Here is a 21,044-nt window from a genome sequence, read left to right as displayed (position 1 = left end):
TCTCCTTGATAGTTTCTTGAAAGATGGTATCTAGGCTCTTTTTTTGATCATGGCTTTCAGGTAGTCCAATAATTTTTAAGTTATCTCTCCTGGATCTATTTTCCAGGTCAGTGGTTTTTCCAAGGAGATATTTCACATTGTCTTCCATTTTTTCATTCCTTTGGTTCTGTTTTATAATATCCTGATTTCTCATAAAGTCACTAGCTTCCACTTGCTCCCATCTAATTTTTAAAGTAGTATTTTCTTCAGTGGTCTTTTGGACCTCCTTTTCCATTTGGCTAATTCTGCCTTTCAAGGCATTCTTCTCCTCATTGGCTTTTTGGAGCTCTTTTGCCATTTGAGTTAGTCTGTTTTTTAAGGTGTTGTTTTCTTCAGTGTATTTTTCAGTATTTTTTTGGGTCTCCTTTAGCAAGTCATTGACTTGTTTTTCATGGTTTTCTCGCATCCTTCTCATTTCTCTTCCCAATTTTTCCTCTACTTCTCTAACTTGCTTTTCCAACTCCTTTTTGAGCTCTTCCATGGCCTGGGACCAGTTCCTGTTTTTCTTGGAGGTTTCTGTTGTAGGCTCTTTGACTTTATTAATTTCTTCTGTCTGTATGTTTTGGTCTTCTTTGTCAGCAAAGAAAGAATGCAAAGTCTGAGACTGAATCTCGGTGCATTTTCGCTGCCTGGCCATATTCCCAGCCAACTAACTTGACCTTTGAGTTTTTCAGTGGGGTATGACTGCTTGTAGACTAGAGAGTTCTATGTTCCACGTTTGCGGGGGTGGTGCCAGCTCTGTCACACCAGCACTACTCCTTCCCCAACCCCCAACCCGAACTGGGCTTAGATCTTCGGCAGGCCGTGCACCCCTGCTCTGATCCGCCACTCAATTCCTCCCACCAGGTGGGCCTGGAGCCGGAAGTAACAACAGCTGTAGCTGCCCCACCTCCGCTGCCCTCGGGGCTGGAAGCCGAACCGCGAACTCCTTCTACTCCCACAGCTTTTCCCACTAACCTTCTCCGCAGTCTTTGGTGTTTGTGGGTCGAGGGGGTCTGGTAACTGCCGCAGCTCACTGAATCAGGGCGCTAGGGCCCCCTCCGCCCAGCTTCTGGTCTGGATGGTCCACACCGCTCAGGCTGGGCTCTGCTCCACTCCGTTCCCAGCTCCAAGCTCCGTGTCGGATAGACCTCACCCAGAGACCATCCAGGCTGTCCTGGGCTGGAGCCCTGCTTCCCTCTGCTGTTCTGTGGGTTCTGCCGTTCTAGAATTGGTTCAGAGCCATTTTTTATAGGTTTTTGGAGGGACTCGGGTACGGAGCTCACTCTAGTCCCTGCTTACCAGCTGCCATCTTGGCTCCGCCCCCAGTTAGTCTATTTTTTAAGGTCTCTTTTAGCAAGTCACTGACTTGTTTTTCATGGTTTTCTCGCATCCTTCTCATTTCTCATCCCAATTTTTCCTCTACTTCTCTAACTTGCTTTTCCAAATCGTTTTTGAGCTCTTCCATGGCCTGAGACCAGTTCATGTTTTTCTTAGAGGCTTTTGATGTAGGCTCTTTCACTTTGTTGACTTCTTCTGGCTGTATGTTTTGGTCTTCCTTGTCACCAAAGAAAGATTCCAAAGTCTGAGTCTGAATCTGAGGGCGTTTTCACTGCCTGGCCATGTTCCCAGCCAACTTATTTGACCCTTGAGTTTTTTGTTGGGGTATGACTGCTTGTAGAGCACAGAGTACTTTGTTCCAAGCTTGAGGGGATGCACTGTTGTTTTCAGAGCTATTTCTATACAGCCAGCTCTGCCATACCAGCACTCCTCTTTCCCCAAGAACCACCAACCCAGACTGGACGCAGATCTTAAGCAGGTTCTGCACCCCTGCTCTGATCAGCCACTTAATTCCTCCCACCAGGTGGGCCTGGGGCCGGAAGTAACTGCAGCTGTAGTTCTGTAGCTGCATCACCCCCACTGCCCCAGGGTGGTGGCTGACCTGTGAACTCTTTTCACTCTGTCCCTGTAGCTTTTCCCGCTAACCTTCTCTGTTGTCTTTGGTGTTTGTGGGTTGAGAAGTATGGTAACTACCACAGCTCACTGATGCAGGGCGCTAGGGCCTGTTCCACCCGGCTCCTGGTCTGGTTGGTCCTGCCGCCGCCCAAGCTGAGCTCCACTCCCCTCTGCTCCGTGTGCAATATACCTCATCCAGAGACCATCCAGGCTGTCCTGGACTGGAGCCCTGCTTCCCTCTGCTATTTTGTGGGTTCAGCAGTTCTAGAATTTGTTCAGAGCCATTTTTATAGGCTTTTGGAGGGACCTGGAGGGGAGCTCACGCAAGTCCCTGCTTTCCAGCTGCCATCTTGGCTCCGCTCCCCTTTTTTAATCTTTAAAGAAGAGTTTTTGCAAGGACAAAATGAATACAACCATGATAAGAAAGGAAGCAGAGGACTTGAATAAAATCTTTGTATCAAATATCTCTAATGAGGGTCTGATATCAAAGATATTAGGCAACTAGCAGAAACATATAAGACCAAAATCCATTCCCCAGTAATTAGTTAACTGATATGAGCAATTTTCAAAAAAGAATGGCAAACTATAAAAAACCATATGAAAGAATGTTCCCAAATCACTAATAACAAATATGCAAATCAATTCTCAGCTCTGCCATGTTCTAGAAATAGATGCCCCCTCTGGGTATTAGTCCATCACATCCAATCTCATCACCATGCTGCTAACTCAAGCCTTGACTGGCATCCCCCCTCTCAGCTTCCTCTCTGCACTGACCGAAGGGGTAGACAAGGTTGTAAAAAAATCGTCCTACTGCCTTCCTTTATAGAGGGCAGAAACTGGAATTTCTGCTCCCTTCACTGTTCTTTGTGGTTTCATATCCACTGAACAAGATATTCCCATGCCAGGTATCCCATAGTGTCCTGTTCTCTCCCTTCCTCACTGTTCTACCTTCTTTTGTGTGTTGTCTCCCTCCATTAGATTGTGAGCTCCTTGAGGGCAGGAACTGTTTTTATTTTTACTGTCTCCCCAGAGTTTAGCATAGTATCTGGCACAGAATAGGCATATGATAAATGTTTATTGGATTGGAAAACGACTCTGAGGTGTCATGTGAAAGAAAGGAAACTGGCAAAGAAAACAAAAGATAAGAGCAGTCAATGTTGGAAAGGTTGTGGAGAGGCAAGCATACTAATGCACTGTTGGTAGAACTGTGAATTGGTCCAATAATTCTGGAAAGCAATTTAGAATCATACAAATAAATTGGCTCAAGTGGTCATACACACTTACCCAGAGAGTCTACTATGAAGCATATGCTCTGAGTAAGTAAATGATTTTTTTTTAAAAGGGCCCCACAGATACCATATTATTTATAGCAGTCCTTTTTTTTAGTAGCAAAGAACTGGAAACAAAGGAAATGCCTATCAAATAGGGAATGGCTAAATAATGGATATTACTCTGCTATAAAAAAAAATGAATATGATGAATACATAGAATAGGGATATTTAAATGAACAGACCACAGTAAAAGAAGCAGAAACTGGAAAACAATATACCTCCTCACTACAATACCATAACTAAAAGGAGCAGTACCCACCAAATGACTGAAAATGAATGCAATGAATTATAATAAGGGTGGCCCTAAAGAAGACATATGAGAATGCAACTATTATAATCCAGGACACTGCTGGAACTGCGAAGTTTGAGTTAACCCCCATACTCCCACAGTACCAGTGGGGGCTGCTGTGATGCAAGAGAGACACTGTGGATCAGTCTTGGGGCAGTTAGAGTTAACTCAACCCAAAGTAGATGGATCTGAGACCCACCTCTGGGCAGAGAGTGTCTTTTGCCTCTTTTTGTATCACCCAGAATTTTTTATATCACCTAGGGCCTGGCACATAGTAGGCCCTTAAATGAAGGTTTAACTGATGACTTTAGGCAAGGAGGAGAGAAAAAGTTTTAGGACGTTAGCAGAACTCCTGAGATGCTGGAGAACGATGACTGTTTCAGTCTCCTTCCAGGATGCTTTTACCTTCCTACAGAGATTTACCCCCTCAGGGACTGCTTTGACCCTTTGTTGTTGTGGGGTAGGGGAGTGTTTGTTTGTTTGGAGGAAAGGGAGAAAGATGTTTTTATTAAAGGAATTGTTTACTTGAACCCCTAGGCTCTGATTATCCACTCTCCACTGTACAGATGTGGAACCCTGAGGTCAGAAACTCATCCTGCTTCTTCACAGAGGTGGGGGGAGGAGCCTATGGGTGTGGACAAATGGATAGGAAAATATCTTGAAATGAAGATGATGTAAAAACAAAATATATAACTAAAATTTTATTTTTTTAAAAAACATCCAATGAGCAACTGGTGGTGCAGGACTGGAGCTGAGGAGAGACAGTAGGGCTAAAAATGTACAAAGATCTACATAAGAGATGCAAATTAAATCTCTGGGAATTCTCTCACCAAGTGAGAGCATATGGAAAGAAGGAAAGTGAGGACAGGACAGGGGGTATACCCACAGTCATGGGGTATGATACTGATGTTAGAAGCTCCTTGAAAGTAAGGATTATTTCATTCCTTGAATTTATTTCTCTGCTACATAGCAGAGTGCCTGGCACATAGTGGGTGCTTCATAAATACTTGACTGAACCCGTGTGGGAGATAAGAAAGAGAGACTGGAAAAGAACCAAGACAGAGCAGTTTCTGGAAGCCCAGAGAGGAGAGATGGTTCAGGAGAAGATGGTGGTCAATATCAAATACTGTAAAGAAGTTAAGAAGGGTGAAGATTGAGAACAGGCCACCCACCATTTTTGGCAATTCAGTAACTGAAGAGAGCAGTTTCTATTGGGCAGTGAAGTTGGAAGCCAGATTGCAAAAGGTGGAGAAGTGAGAGGAGAAAAAATTGAAAGCAGTTAGTAGAGACAGTGTTCTAGGATCACAGAGCTATAAGGGACCTCAGGGGCCATCTAGTTCAACCTCCTCATTTTACAGTTTAGGAAACTGAGGTCCAGAGGGAATAAATAATGAGCATAAGGACACATAAGCAGTAGCACCAAAGGACTTGAACCCAGGTTCTATGACTAAAGAGTTAATACCTTTTCCACTGTAGTAGGAGTTTAGCTAAGAAAAGGAAGGAAGACATAATACAATAGCTTGAGGAGACAGTAGGGTCTAGTGAGGATTTTTAAGGATGGAAGTGACTTGAGTGCATTTGGAAATAACAAGCAAGGACCAGCAGACAGGAAGAGATTGATGACTGGAGAAAGAAGAGATGACCGGAAGGGCAATCTGCTGGAAAAAACAGGAGGCAAGGCTGGCCTTGTCAAAGAGAAGGGCCACGTCATCATCAAGAATGACAAAGAAGAAGTAAACAACTGGGTATGATATTACGGGATTGTGAGATATAGAAAAGAGGAGACAAGGGAGCACACAACGAATGGTCTTTATTTTCTCAAAACAAAGAAGTCTTCAACTGGAAGGTTTGGGACACGGGTACCTTAAGACAAGAACTTTAGAACAGTTGTTGTGGAAAACAGAATACAGAATTAATTCAGGAGTAAAAAGAACTACTTTGTTACAGTGAGGGCCCAGTTGAGACTGGATAACATGAATGTGAGGTGGACTCAGCACAACTGCTTGACTTCCTCTTGCACCATGCACTAGAACATGCCCAGTTCTGTATTTCTCATTTAAATTTCCTGCTCCCATGGAAGAACCATTTTTTTCTCGTGATGAGTAAATATGCTCAGTTTTAGAAGGATGGGTAATTCTGGGGCGTGGGTCAATTTCCACAACTTTTTGGTATATTATATTCTCATCTCTCATTTCATTATCGTTGTACAATCTAAATTGGTGCTTAATTCCATGATCTCAGCAGAATTCCTCTATTTTTATTATTATAAGCTACATATACTACAGTGAAGATTCAAAGCCCTGAGTGGACAATACAGCACATAGTAGATACAATCTTCCAATATGGAGCAGGTAGGGAGTGGGACATAAAATAACTTTAAAATTTTCCTTATGATACATAAGTACCTTGTCCTAGGCCCTAGTATACTGAAACCTTAATTAAAAATTTAACAGACCAAAAAATACATTGAATTAACCTGTCCTTACAGGTGAATTGCTTCCTCTTGACTGCCTGGAGGATTATATACTTAATTATTTACTTTACAATTCAGCAATTATATTTCTGGGTAAGTTCTTCAGATTTTTCTCTACAGATTTGCATCCTACTTCCTTTTTACAAAATTTTCTCACATAATTTCCTGGATTAAGAGATTTAGACTCTAATTCTTTCATTTTTCCATAGAGATCAGTAATTCTCAAGTATCTGCATTTTTTTTTTCATTCTGCCTAAATCTCTGCTCCATAGACAGTGCAGTATTTCATGGAACTTTTCCACCATCTTTACATGTGGTAAATTCTCATATTCCTCATCATGAATTCATTATTTCCAACACTTCAGATAACAGATTTCTTTTGTAAATTTGCATCCTGATTCAAAACCATACCTAGAGTTCTTACGGCATGCCCAGTCTTTCTTCTGGAGGTAAAGTGGTCACTGTCATCCTTTTCTTTCCCCCGGCCCCAAGTACAGTCATTGTCCTTGAGCCTTTTTTCTTGTTTACTTACTTCTCTTGTCTTATAGCTTTCCTGAAAGGTTTTTTTTTGATTCTCATCTTTTTCATAATTATTTTATTTGACACATTTATTGCTGTTTTGAGGTAGTACAAAGAACCTAAAGTTAGTCATAACCTCTTTGCCAGACCTGCTCTATGGCTACATGTGTTACAGGGAGTAGACAGGAGGAGCGATTTTCCAAAGTGGTGAAGAATAATTTAATTTTCAGAACTTCACTCAGGTACATAAAGATCTAATCCTAGGCTCTGACACAGTAAAACCTTAATAAAAAACTCAACAACAAGAAAAGTGACTAAGTTAGCGCATCCTAATGACTGATGACAAGGTGACATTTGATTGACTGGCTGCCTAATTTTGCTTAAGCGTTTTTTCCCTCCTTCTTATTCACTGTTGTCAAACAACACTGTCAAACTTGACCACTAAACCGTACAGAAGGATCTCTGCTTTGGGTAGCACTCAGGAGTATTGTGGGACTCCACTTGGGAGGCTCTCCAGTCATGTATTTGACACCTCTGCTGTAAAGGATGATTCTCATGAGGGAGGAGGGAGATGAGACAATGACAGGGAGGAGAAGGGGAGATGAAGGAAGGCTATACTAAAAAACCAAGCTCATGGGAATACAAAAGAAATTGATAAAAATTAATAAAACAGGGAATGGAATCATATGGAAAATAGTTTTGTTTGAAACGATGTAATTTTTTGAATAGGTAACTATTAGCATAAGGAGGTTTGGAGTTGGGTTTTTTTTTTTACCAGACCTGTGATTTCATCAATATATGGAGCTCCCAGTGAGGAATTTCATCTACCAATGCAGAGCAAAACCTTCTCTATAATTTATAGTCTTAGACAGTTGGCTTGGGCACTGAGAGGTTAGGTACCTGACTGGGGTCCCAAAGTAAGAATATATCAAAGACAAGACTTGAACCCAGGTAAGTCTTCTGGATTCAAGGTCAGCTGTCCACACATTAATTGTTATTGATAGTAAAGTTATATTCTGGAGATGAAAGACCAAAGCAAATATGACTTTTCTTCACATACCTTCAAAGTAAGATTGACATCTATGGCAAATGCTAATTTGAAAAAAGTTTGACTGCCCTTTTCCCAGAAGCTTTTGTGATTTTTTTTTTCAAAAACAATCTAAAACTTCTATTACTTTTCTAATTAAACATTCATTAAAAGTGTGTTCTTTCACTTCAGTTTTTGTCTGCTATGTGAAAGGAATAAGAAATATGAAAACCCAAAAGCCAGAGATCTGGGCTATCAATGCAGATTGTCGCTACTTTGTCATAGCAGAGGCCACAAGGATCATGGGAGAAAATCCCTTTATAAACTATTGTCAAAAGGCAAGAGTTAACTTGGCTTCAAGCAAAGGTGAAATCAGCTAGGTGATGGGACAATTGCATGCTTTTTCGCCCTGCAGTGAGAAAGTCTCAGAGTTGAAGAGCTAGAGTGAAGTAGTCCCTCTGGCCATTAAACCAAAATGAGTTTCACAGTACCTTCTCTAAACTGGAGTATCCGACGGCCCTATAAAATTCAGCTTCACTGCTCCAAAGAGAACACAGCCAAAAGGTACCAGGATAACACAGGTCAGGAATAAAGGGAGTCAATCACCCCAAGGCAATTATTTAATTCTTTCTCTCCTACATACACACATACCTCAGAGGATATATGGGGACAAAGTTCCACTTCAGTGTCTTCCTCTTCCTCTTCCTCTGGTGGTGGTTTTGCTGGAGGGGGTGGACGTTCTCTCTATATGATTAAAAAAAAAAGCCTAAGTGTTTTAGCATTTTTGGTCTACCCTAGTTTAGCCGCTGGTAATTAAAACATGCTTTGAAGAGGCCAAAGAAGGAGTCAGAATTATTCTATTAGTAGGGATTCCTTCCTTTCAGTGCCATGCAGCTCTCACCTTCATCTGTAAAAAGAAGAGGACGAGAGATTCAATCACACATTGAGCAGCTGTGAAGATGAAGGATTGGCTAAATGGACAGTCACTGAGATAAGTGATGAAGATAGAAAGGCTGAAATACAGCTTCCTCCCCTAAAAGGGCTCAAATCCTATGAAGGAGACAACAAAGAACTATATGTGCTGTGTGAACAGACACTGCATAACATCTGAGAGAGAGAAGGCACTGGAAGTTTGGGAGTGGGGGACCAGGAAAGGTGGAAAGGTGTGCACTTCAGGCATGGGTGTGTGTGTGTGTGCGCTCGCGCGCTCACGCTCGAGCACATGTGCATGTGTGTCGAAGCGGGGGTGGGGGTGGGGGAGGGGGAGAGAGAGAAAGGGTTGTATGAAAGGGTGGGGCATGCTGAGTCCTAAAGGAAGCCAGGAAAGCTAAAAGACAGAAGTGAGGCGGGAGCCAGGTATAGGGGACAGCCAGCGCAAATGCACAAGACTATGTGAGGAACAGCAAGTCTAGCAGCATAGCTGGATTTTAGAGTGTGGGGGCAGAAATAGGAAAGAGAAAAGTAAGAAACAGCCAGGTTCTAAAGGGCTTTAGATGCTAAACAGAGGATTTTACATTCTATCCAAAAAGTAATAGGGAGCCAGCTTATTGAGTAGAGGGGTGATATGGTCAGACCTGGCTTTAACTTCAGTAAGATAATTTTGGCAGTTGAATGGAAAATAAAAGAGGGAGATATCTGAGGTATATAGACCAATTAGAAGGCATAGAAAATGTCTAGTTGGGAGGTGATTACAGCTTGTACTATGGAGGTAACAGGGAGTTGAGAGGTTAATAATCAAGATTTGGCAACAGATTACATAAGTGGGGTGAGTCTAAGAGTAAGAGGTTGAGAACACTAAGGTTGTGAGTGAGTAATAAGAAGTAATAATAGGAAATAATAGGAAAGCTGGGATTAGGAAATTTTCTTACTACTTAGTGAAAAAGAAATGAAAAAGCATTTAATAGGCGCTTACTAGGTGCCAAGCGCTGTGGTAAATGCTAGAGATACAACTAGAAAAGCGAGACAATCCCTGATTGCAAGGAGCTCACCTTCTAATTGGGGAAGACAACACATATACACATATAAAAGAGACAAATGGCAAAGCCCAAGGGTCCTTTAGGTGAATTATCAGGTTAACTGGTAAATCCCAGTGTACCACAGTATCTAGCACAGGGGAGATGTGATGGTCTATGTGGTATTCCATATTACTAGAAAAACTGCAATTTGTATCTCTCTCTTCCTTCAAGCAGTGTGAGCAACCACATCTGTCTCAAGAGCTGGCAGGGCAGAGGTGTTGGAGGAGTCTGGCTCAATATTCTTGAGGAAGGGAAAGTGGGCCCCAAGGTTAGGGCGGACTAGAGGGCTCTGGGTTCCCTCCTGTGGGTGTAGGGAGGAAGGAAAAGGTAAGAGAACATTGTCAGGAAGGTTGAGAGGAAGAGCTTCCTGCTGAGCCTGCTCTGACTAGGCTCTCCTACTATTATCATAGTACAGAGTGATCAATTATTACAAAAATCACAAGAATACAAAATTTAAAAATCTAAAACACTGTTGTGCTATTTGGCTGCTATGCTAAATCTGAATTTTCTGAAACCATGAAAACTCTATCTACTTAAATAGGTCCAAGAAATCAATGTTCATGAACTGACCCTCAAGAAAGCACTCAATGATCAAAATACTAGTTTTTGTTCAAACTTCAATGCTCTCTATAAAAAAAAAATTAGCAAAAGCTAAAAAATACCCTCTTGCTTCAATCATTTTATCCCATACAGATAACTCTTCTTATTCATTAGCACATTAAAACCTCATTTCATTTAAGCCTATTTTTTAAAAAAGGAATAAGCCACATTTTTTTCTGCTTGAGGAAAGCAAGAGACTAAAAGAAGAAATGCTTTACAAGTAATCAATGGAGCCATGGGCCTTAAAATGTGAAGTTCCTCCTGAATTCGTGCAATTCTGAAGATACATGGTAGTGTCCTTGATAAAGGACCCTAAATACTAAAAAACCTGAAAGACAGATCTGCAACTATAGCAGAAGCCCCTTCAGTACCTTTTACATTCCAAGGAATTACTCATGTTTGATTAGCTATTATTCTGATTGGAAAATTCCATTACGAAGCAGATTCTTGCAGGATGACTAAAGAAGCAGGGGGAGTTGAATACATCCTCACCCTCTAGTCTACAGGGATAGACCTACCTGTAAAAGACCAATGGGAATATTTCTCCCAACCTGTGCTATCACAACTGGTTGGTGCTCTATGCACTGTGTTTCAAGAAGAGGAACAAATACTTCAGGAAGAAACGGAGGGGAAGAACATTGAGTTATGAGAACCCTCCAGAGAAATCAACCACTCAGCTGCTCCTACATGAGGGCTTTCCTAATCTTTCCCTACTACTGACTTCCAGAAAAGTGTGTGTGTGTGTGTGTGTGTGTGTGTGTGTGTGTGTGTGTGTGTGTATGTATAAGTATGTGTTTGTATTCTATAATTTATTTTGTACATATTTATATATGTACATAGGATTAGAGGGATCACAGACCTAAAGCTTGAAAGGATCCTGAAGTCTAATCCCCACATTTTACATATTAGGAAACTGGGCCCAAAAAGATCACTTGATTTGTCCAAGGTCACAAAGTAGTTGAATTTGAACCCAGGCCCTACAACTTCAGTGCCAGCACTCATTCCCCTATACTAGGCTGCCTGACGTGATCCCCTCTGATATCTGGCTATGTGTCACCATCACCTAGAACAGTGCCAATTACATAGCCAGTGTTTAATCAATGTGTGTGGATTAAGATTTGGAGAATATAAAAAGCAGGTATGTAGTCACTCTCCTCCAGTAAACCTCCTTTGAGACCACATGTTCATGGAAGAAAAAATTCAGAGCCTATCAGAAACGTATCTAAATTTCTTGCCTTCTGAATGAGTGAGGAAAAGGTGGAAAGAGGAAGAGAATTTGAGATGGAAAAAAAATTTTAATGTAAAAAATCTAAGAGTTAAAAGATCTGAGAACTCTGTAACACAAGAAGTAGCTACGGTGACACTGAATTGAGGCCTAGAACACTAAAGCAATCACTCTCTTCTAACATACATCATAAAATCATTAGAAAAGCAAATGTAGCTTGAATACCGTGCCTCGGCAACACATTTCAATAATATGGAAACAGAAGGGTGGCACTGACAATCACAAAGAACAAAGTGTATGTAATTATGTGAGAGGGAAAAGACCACCTAAGGTACAGCAATAACCAGGAAACGGCCAAAAGTCCCTGTTGTTTGCCCTTTAACTCAAAGGACTGTGACAGCAGGGAGATGATGCCACACCTCGCAAGTCAATTGGATTTAAGTGAGGGAGGGCTATGTAATGTCACCAGCCTCAGTCTCGCCTCTGGAGCCATCTGGGTTCAGTGGCAAGATACAGAGCAAGACGACTGCAGATGGCCCCAGATACAATGGGAGATTTTGGCCTCATTAATTATGTGAAAGGAAAAAAGAAACACCTAAAGTGCAACATTAACTGGCAAACAAGAAGTCCTTAAGCTGATATTAAATTACTTGTTCCTTAAGAAGTAATCGAACAAGTAGCGCCTCTTGGTTTTTCACAGACTCGCTTTCATTACCACTCTCTTTCAATGGTTCTAGCTCCCCCTACTGGCTCTGTGTGCAAATACAAAAAAAATCACAGCTTAATATGGCTAACGTATTTAGGCTGGACATTTGGAAGAGGCTAAAACGCTAGCACTGTCTGGATATATAGAAATTATGCAAGTACCCTGTTGACCAACATCTCATCCCTAATCCCCACTTTTCAGATACCAGGCAATTCCAAAGAGAAGTCTGGGCCTAGGCGGGATGAACAGTTCTGAGATGGTCAACTCCAGGCGTGGGGGGCCACCACGAATCAGGATCATTCTGGAGTCAAACTTTAGGTTTGGGCTTGCAATTGGAGGACAAAGAAGAAAGAGTCCATTTAATTACACCAAACCTCTTTCTCTCATAGAATCACAGAAGACCTACTACCCCGGAACATACGCAGAGAAGTAGGGTCTCTAAGGTTGTTGGATATCCTAAGGGCTGTAACAGATTCCTTGGCCTTGTTCAAGTCAGACTCAATAGCAAGAAATAGATAAGCATAAAACCAAAAAGTACTTGACTCACGGCAGGATCATCAATGTGACCTTGGAAGCACAAAGCTAGTCTGTCTGGAATACAATGCTCAAAACCCAAAACCACAGTATATGACCAAGTAGGGTAAATGACGGCAAAAAGCCCCCCAAAGGGCAAACCACCTACCCTAGGGGAAACTGTTGCTGCCACGTGTCCTTTGTTCTCAAAGAGGACCACAACATCAGGAAAATGATGCCATGACATGCAAGTGAATTGGACTTAAGTGAGAAAGGGCTGTGCAAAGTCACCAGCCTCACTCTCTCCTCTGGAGTCATCTGGGTCCAGTGGCCAGATACAGATCAGGACAACAGGAGATGGCCCAGGATGCAGTGGGGAACCTTGGCCTTTTCAAGCTAAGGTCTTTAACAGGTCTCAGTTTTACTGAGACAGTACCCATTCAGTGATTAAGACTTAACAAAAAATGATGCAAAAAATGGCCTCTTAAAAAATATTATTTCCTAAGGGAAATAATATGGAAAGGAATCCTAAGAATAGCAACAGGATTCATTTTAGAGGTATAGAAAGAGGCAGGAGTGGTGGTGAGAATGAAGGCGACAATGGGCAGGCAGGAAATAAGCAGGTTCTTGATGTTCTTTACTCCCATGTTCCAAGATAAGACTAGAGAAAACACAACCTTTTTATCTAGAATGTAAGGGATAGGGCTGGATAGAAGCAAATGTAAGCACTACATGTAAGCATCGTAACAGTATCAATGAAGCCTCAAGATAGTTCAGCTTAATATAAATCCTGACCACAGGAGTAATCCCTGAGAGCAGATGGAGCCTGAGACAGAATACTCCATACAGGCTGGGGTTAATTCTAGTGGACTTTTTGTTGCTTCGTGATATAGAAATGACTCTGGGAGCCCTCTGGACAAAAAAGTAAAATACTTTAGGAAAGATCTCAAGTGCTTGTTGGAACAAAATGATTTTCATTTTGCTCCTTCCTTGTTTCAGAGAAATGCAAAATGTTGGGAAGTCATCTCCTTGGGCTGAAATCAGGAACGTTCCATCTCTTAATATATAAGCACCATTTCCTTATCAAGCCAAGAAAGTTCTAATCAGAGCAGGAACTGTCACTGCAGCAGAGATTTATAAGGACCTCAAGAAGAAGACTCCTGCACTCGAATTATGGGAGACAACACACAAAGAAGGGGTCAGTTCTAGGGCAAATGGCAAAGCCCAGGAGTCCTTAGGGTGAAATGGAGGAAACAAATGATAAAGAGGGAGAAAAGTCACTTGAAGTTTGACTTATTTTAAACCATAAACCTTTATTAAACATTTGCTGTGTGCAGTGTGATGAAAATGTGATCTCATGGGTTTTGAGAGAAGTCTCCTCCCGTATTACTCTTTCGTATCCCCAAGAGTAAACCAGCTGAATGCCAAACCTGGAACCCCCAAAAGGGTAGCAAGCAGACAGAAAGATCTCCTGGCCCATCTCTCTGCCTTCCCTACCATTCCCCCACCCTCTTTGGATTTCAAAACAAAACAAAACAGGTACACACAGGCCTCACTCCAGATGCTTTGACAATGGCTGCTTCTGTCTCCTTGGTCACAGATTCTCGGTCAGAAGACTTTCCACTGGTCATGCTATCTAATGAGTGGCAGGAAATGGCATTATACAGAGCTTCGTAGGGACCTTCCTCCTGTGAGTTCATGTCAAAATCAATGACCAGCTCATTTACTGCTTTCTCCACATCGCCTGATAAAGACAAGGACAGAAAACACGAAATTGAGAACCGCAACGCCTCCAAATGCAGAATTCTGATTTTGATGAAGCAACATAATTTTTAGACCAGCAACTGATTAGTCTGATCCTTAGACCTAAAAATAAAGAGTGTTTAGGCACAAAACTCAGAGGCAGGATGTCAGAAAAGCAACATATTCCAAACTACACATGACCAGAAACCACCTCTACAAAACTGCTGACAAATGGTCATTCTCCTTCTACTTGAAGTTGTTCAGTGATAGCAAGCTCAAGACTTTTCCCAGGTAACCCATTCCCCCTTTTGGGAAGGCCTAGTTATTCAGAAGTTCTTCCTTATATGCAATTTCAATTCATTATTCTTCATTCTGCTTTCTGGGGCTAAGCCAATTAAGCCAAAGTCCTCTTCCACAGAAGGTCCTTAAAATACCTGAAGACAATGATCATGTTTGCCATTAGGACTTCTCTTCTCCCCTCTAAACATTCACAATTCTTTTAAATACTAAATATTCAAAATGCTAAACTTCTGAATGGAAGTCCACGGAAAAGATATGTTGGGGAGTCTCTTGTACCTTTATCCATCTCTCTGCCCCAAGAAATTAATTTTGTCTTTTACTTCTCCACTTTTCTTACCATGTGTTCTATATCCAGGTAACTATTAGTGCTAAACAGAAACTGGATTTGGTGTCAGAAGACCCAAGTGCAAATCTTGCCTCTACCCAACTGCGTGAGCTCAGGCCCATTATTTACTTTTTCTAGTCCTCTCTCAGCTTTCTCTTCTGTAAAATCATCAGGAGACTGATGAGACTGCTCTGGAATTTTATAATCCTATAATTACATCACAATAGAAATCCAAATTAAAACATCCTAAAGTATCATTATGTACCTGTTAAACAGTGACAGACAGTCAATAGAAATGATACCTCGGCAGGGATACGAGGTAATGGGCATTGTTTATACAATCCTGGCGGCGCCATAAATGCGCTCACCCTTTTCAGAGTTTTTAGAATACGCTGATCCAAAGAACAAGAACTTAAAAAATCGGTCAAATCCTTTCTCACCATCAAATTCAGACTAAGAAAATGATGCGAAAGGGAAAAAAGCAATCTGTACAAAGAAATTCAAAGCAGTGTTATTTTTACTGGGGAAAATATTAGAAATAATCCAAATACCTCAGAGGAAGGGAATCAGCTAAGGAAAATATAGTATAACAGAATAGAATAGAATATAGAATACAAAAGAATAATGCATAGTATGAAAAAAGTATGCGGATTACATCAATAAATGGAAATATAAAGACAGATACAGACTCATCCAGGGGTGGGGAACCTGCAGCCTTGAGGCCACATGTGGCCCTCTAGGTCCTCAAGTGAGGCTCTTTGAGTCCAAGCTTTACAGATAAAATCATTTTATTAAGGGGATTTATTCTGTAAACATGTGGCCACAAGGCCGCATCTTCCCCACCCCTAGGCATATCTATCTATAAATGTTGAGGGAAAAAAATGTAGTTTATTTAAAAAAAAAAAAAGAAGAAAATTCAGAGTAATTAAACAGTTTAATATTCCTTGTGTTCTTCTTTGGAGAAGATACAAATGTGTCCTTAAGGATTTTCTTTGTGTGAATATATTTACATATACATGTGAGTGTGGGAAACAAGAGGAGGAATTCTGTTTCCACAGGATTAAAACTCCTCCCAGTTTTGTAGGGGTGATAACAGAAGTGGTAACAGGATGTAAGTCAGAGGTGACTGGTTCTAGTCAGCTGTGACCTAGCAGAAACAGGCGAAACTTGTGCGCATGCTTAATGAGCTGTTTGAGGTGGGCATGAAGTGGGCAGTTCAGGAGTTTGCATCTAGCCAATGGAGAGCAAGGAGGGGAAATTCAAACTGGGAACAGCATAAAAAGCACTGCATTTGTCTGAACAAGTGTACTCTCTATATGGGAGGTACCCATTCACTAGGAATGTAGGATAATTGGCTAAAATAAAATGACAACTTTCCTGGCTTCACGAGTATTGGTTTTTTTTTTTTTCTCTAGACTACTCAGGTGAGCACAGACATTTATGTATATTCCTCCATTGACCTTTAATTGTGGCATGAAGGGGGCCATGGGTTCTTGGTGCCTTTTAGTGGCTTATAAATTCTGACAGATCCTACATGGCCTATACCAAGTTAGAAAGGCCTTAAGTACAGAACCCAAAACTGGCTTAGCTAACTTCATAGATACTTACCACCTGAGGGTGGGGCACAGTTGCCTGTCCTCAGAATTTAGCCTCTGCAGGAGGTTAAAAAAAAAAAACCAACTCCTCCCAAAGCCTCCTTTTGTAGAGGGCTCAGAATTTCCAGCCCCTCTTCCTACCCCTTTGCCTACCGGCCAGCATCTCCTCCTATTTAATTTCCCCAGGAATCTAATATCAGAATTAATTTATGCTAGCTTTTCAGATTCTTACTTATTTCCATTAGAAGGTAAGCTCTTTGACCGCTTTTCTTATTTGTAACCCCAGCATTTAACTCAGTGGCAGTCACATAATAAGCACTTAATAAATGTTTATGGACTACTACTGACCAAATGATGAATATTTTTGGACACAGAAACTAAAACAAAAAGATGTCCTAATAGGGTATGGAGGGGATGCAATCTGCGTAAGCAGAGGTATCATAAGATCATAGATTAAAAAGGACTATAGAAACATACTCTGACCCAGGCATTTCACAGATGAGGAACTGAGACCAAGAGAAGTTACATGACTTACCCAAAGTCAAACAAACAGTGACAGAGACAGAATATGAAACTGAATCTAGACTCTATATCCAGCACTGTTTCTGATAAGCCAGATATTATCACATATGTTTGAAGTACTGAACCACACACACACACACACACAGTCATGACTGCTTGTGGTAAATGAATCATAATAGTGAGAAAAGACAGAACTACACAGATCCCTGAGGTCAGAGACGATTTTGATCTTGTCCTTCTATCTCCAATGCTTTGTACATAGTATGTATTTAATAAATCTTCATGGAATTGAGTCGTTTTCTCTGCCATGGAGAATGACTAGGAATTATAGAACAAAAAAAGGTTAACAAGGAACTGAAACCCCAAATAATGGGAGTATGAAAGCACCTAGCTAGCATAAATTAATTCTAATATTAGACTCCTGGAGAAATTAAATAGCAGGTTAAAAAATACTTTGTGGATTTGACTACTAAATAACATTGCCTGTGCCCTTTAGACTATAATAGAGTCCAAAAGGTATCAGAGAAGTATAAGAGGATAAAAATTCCAGTTTTCAAAAAGAGAAACAAGATAGACACTTCAAACTACAGAACAGTGAACCTGAATTCAATTCCTAGAAAAATTCGAGAGCACTTTATTAAAGGGAAGTGGTGAAGTCAATCACTGAGAACAAGGCACGGTAGATTAGACTAGCTCCCTTTGCTTTTTTGTACTACTTTACTAGACTGCTGCATCGGCAGAATTCTGAATACTACACAATAGCCCTTGAATCCAACGAGGCGTCTGACAAAGTTTTTATATCCTTTTAGGCAAGACAGAGACATAACGGGTCAGACAACAGAGTCAGGCAGATCTGAAACTGAAGACAGGTGATGGATGAATGCACACGTGCTGTCCTGAAAGGGCGTCATTGGTGAGGAATCCTTTGTCTTTGGTTTTCTGTTCAACATAGGATCACAAATTTAGAGCTGGAAGGAACCTTAAAGGTAACCTAGTTTTAAAAAACAAAGCACCCTTCATTTTACAGATCAGGACATCAAGATTCAGAAAAGTTATGAGACTTGTCCATCAAGATAACATATAAATTGTAGAACCAGGATTTGAACCCAGGTCCTCTGATTCCAAATCTACCACTCTTTCCAATGTATACTACCTTAATTTATTAATGACTTGAAAAAGTGGGTGATGTTTATCAAATTTCTGGATGTATAATGGTAGGCTGGATCAATATCATGTTGGACAAAAGAACCGGGATACGCAAAAAAAAAAAAAAAAACAACAGACTAGAACAAAACAGAAAATATAATAAGATCAAATGTAATTGGGGCACATACAAACTATTACATTTGAGTTAAATGCTTGTCTTCTCATTTGCCAGAGCTCTGTCTTTGTTTCAGGTGACATTTCAAAATACTGGAAACAATAATTATCCTGGTAATGGTGGATAGGTGGAACTTTCTGTACTGGAATACAAGGTCAATGTTTGTTCTAGAAATACCTATAAGTCCAGTGGCTTGGTAATTATCCAGCTGTCTTCACAGATTTATAACTGCCATAGCCACTGGGCATTGCGTTTTGGCCTTAACCAGGGACTCACAACACTCTCTCTTAGCATAACAGATCAGAATATCCGAAGCAAACACAATCACAAGTTTGAGATTCTAAAACAATTAACAAATAATAGTTGATAAGATGGCCTAGTAATGGAGGACATACATTATCCTTTTCTGAAAATCTACCTGTATGAATACTGGTTAGCTAGGAAATGGCCTAAATAACCTATAAAAGTACCTTCTAGTCAGTGCCATTGATAGCAGCAAGTATGGGTAACTTCTCAAAAATCCTTTTCATCAACCTCAACCACCTGGATTTTGTTAAACTATCTTATCTGTAGCCCTTCCTTCCCCAGCAATTCCCACCCACCCCCCAACCATCCTGTGCTTGACAGAACACACGCACCCATCCTAGAACATATGGCAGTAGGTAGGTCATATATTAATTTTAAGAAACATAGTAGGCAAAAGAGAGAGTGCCTGAAGCACTGTTCCAGCCTCACACAGGCAATAAACCTGTTCAGTACCATAAATATTGGAAATAAATACTGCTCAGTATAAGTTCAATTGTGCTATGCATTAGGAAATATACCTTGAAAATACAGGGTGTCCCTAAAGTCTGCACACGTAGGCAAAAGTGCATATTTTGAAATATTTGGAATATTAATAGACCTTAGCCCCTTTTGCCTTCTTTTTCTGGAGTATGCTAAAGGAGAAGGTGTACTCAATGAAAATCACAGATGCAACACACTTGATTGAACGCATAAAGAGTGAATGTGCTAAAATCGACGGCAATGTGGGGTTATTGCATCGAGTTCACGTGAATCTTGCAAAGCACATCAACCTTTGCATCACAAATGATGGAAATCATATTGAAGATGTTATTTGTTAATATTCCAATTACATAAAATGTTGCTGAAAATTTCATTCATTTCATTTCTTGAAAATATGCATTTTTGCCTGTGTCCAGACTTTAGGAATAATTCATAGGAAGAACACTGGTCTTGTGGCACAACACCAAAAAGCCATACTTATTGTACAGACCTGGGAACTCCAAAACAGAGAAGGGGGAATTTTACATTTGGTCCACTCCAGGCCCTGACTGGAGGACAGAGCCATGCTCACCTTGAGACTTCAGGGATGCTGAGTCCACATGAGGGATGAATGGTGGCTGGGCTCTGATTGGTTTGTCGCCTTTTGTACTTCTTTTCCCAGTCATGTATTCTGCAAAAGTAGAGAAAACGGCTGGAGCAAAGAGGAATCCCTGTTCACACTCAATCCTGTCCCCAATCAGCCTCACTGGGAGGGCTCCTTTCTCCTCCCTCCCACAAACTGACCTTCAATAAACGCCGCTATCTGCTGACTCTTCTGGGAAGGAAGCTCTCGCACAGTGTCCAGTGCAGTTAGCCCCCGGTTATCTTTTATGTTCACATCGATTCCTAGAGATATACACAGGAAAAAGCAGTAGAATGAGAATTTTCCAGACAACTTCAGACACAGCCAGACTTGAGTTCACTCACATCAACCTTCCAGCAGAAATAATGGTTATCCTCTAAAGCCATTTAATTCACCTATCCAAAAGCAGGTCTTACACTTACACAGTCAAACAAATGCAGACACACATGAACTGGGTTCAACTGCAGCCAGTGGAAATCAACCCCCTCCTGAGACGCTGTTCAGTCCCGACCCTGACATGCCGTATACAAGAGCACTGCCGACCTCTCACCTGCAGCCAGCAGGATTTGAACCACATCTGTCTTGCCAAACAAAGCAGCCTCATGCAAAGCACTGCCCTTCTCCGTCTGTAAAGCAAACAAGAACTCAGTGCAGGACCTAGTCAGAAATTGTGATCCCAGAGATTAGCATGGGTTTACATGACAAACAGAAATTCCAAATGATTAAAGCCAACAGGGGGGACACAAAGGAAAGTACACCACACACACGCACGCACACATGCACGCACGCACACACACACATCCCATAATCTTTTTTTGTAGTATTCTCTGTTTTACGATAATTATGCATGGCTCCTATCCTTGGCCTATGAGATAATATAGCAGTGGCCCACATGTGACTCGCCAGCTCCGCTCACTGTCTAACTACACATATTTCTAAAGCCCAGAATACAAGGATCATGAGGGAGAAAAGTGCTAGAGGAAGACTGGGTGCAGGGGACTGAATTCACCTCTACTTCGGCTGCAATTTGATCCATGTAAAGACTATGACACTGGGCATTACAAACACATAAATTTGGAGTTTTATTCCACACCATCACGTAGGAAAGCTCTGAGAATACTTTACTATGTTACACAGTAACAACATGAATTTTCCAAT

The 21,044-nt window shown here is 41.1% G+C and overlaps 1 protein-coding gene across 3 annotated transcripts in view; it reads right to left on the bottom strand.

Moving 5' to 3' along the window:
• Window positions 1–21,044, bottom strand: part of ANKS1A (ankyrin repeat and sterile alpha motif domain containing 1A) — a 259,349-nt gene that overhangs the window by 124,070 nt on the left and 114,235 nt on the right. For all 3 annotated transcript variants that reach the window (XM_036766604.1, XM_036766603.1, XM_036766606.1), the window contains 5 exons: window positions 20,437–20,512; window positions 20,048–20,149; window positions 19,836–19,934; window positions 14,220–14,416; window positions 8,265–8,357 (listed from right to left, as the gene is read on the bottom strand). In XM_036766604.1, the coding sequence (XP_036622499.1) occupies window positions 8,265–8,357; window positions 14,220–14,416; window positions 19,836–19,934; window positions 20,048–20,149; window positions 20,437–20,512 (567 nt within the window). The remainder of the gene's footprint in view (window positions 1–8,264; window positions 8,358–14,219; window positions 14,417–19,835; window positions 19,935–20,047; window positions 20,150–20,436; window positions 20,513–21,044) is intronic.

Source organism: Trichosurus vulpecula, chromosome 7 (assembly GCF_011100635.1).
Source record: "Trichosurus vulpecula isolate mTriVul1 chromosome 7, mTriVul1.pri, whole genome shotgun sequence".
Taxonomy (NCBI): domain Eukaryota; kingdom Metazoa; phylum Chordata; class Mammalia; order Diprotodontia; family Phalangeridae; genus Trichosurus; species Trichosurus vulpecula.
This window is presented reverse-complemented; position numbering and strand designations above follow the sequence as displayed.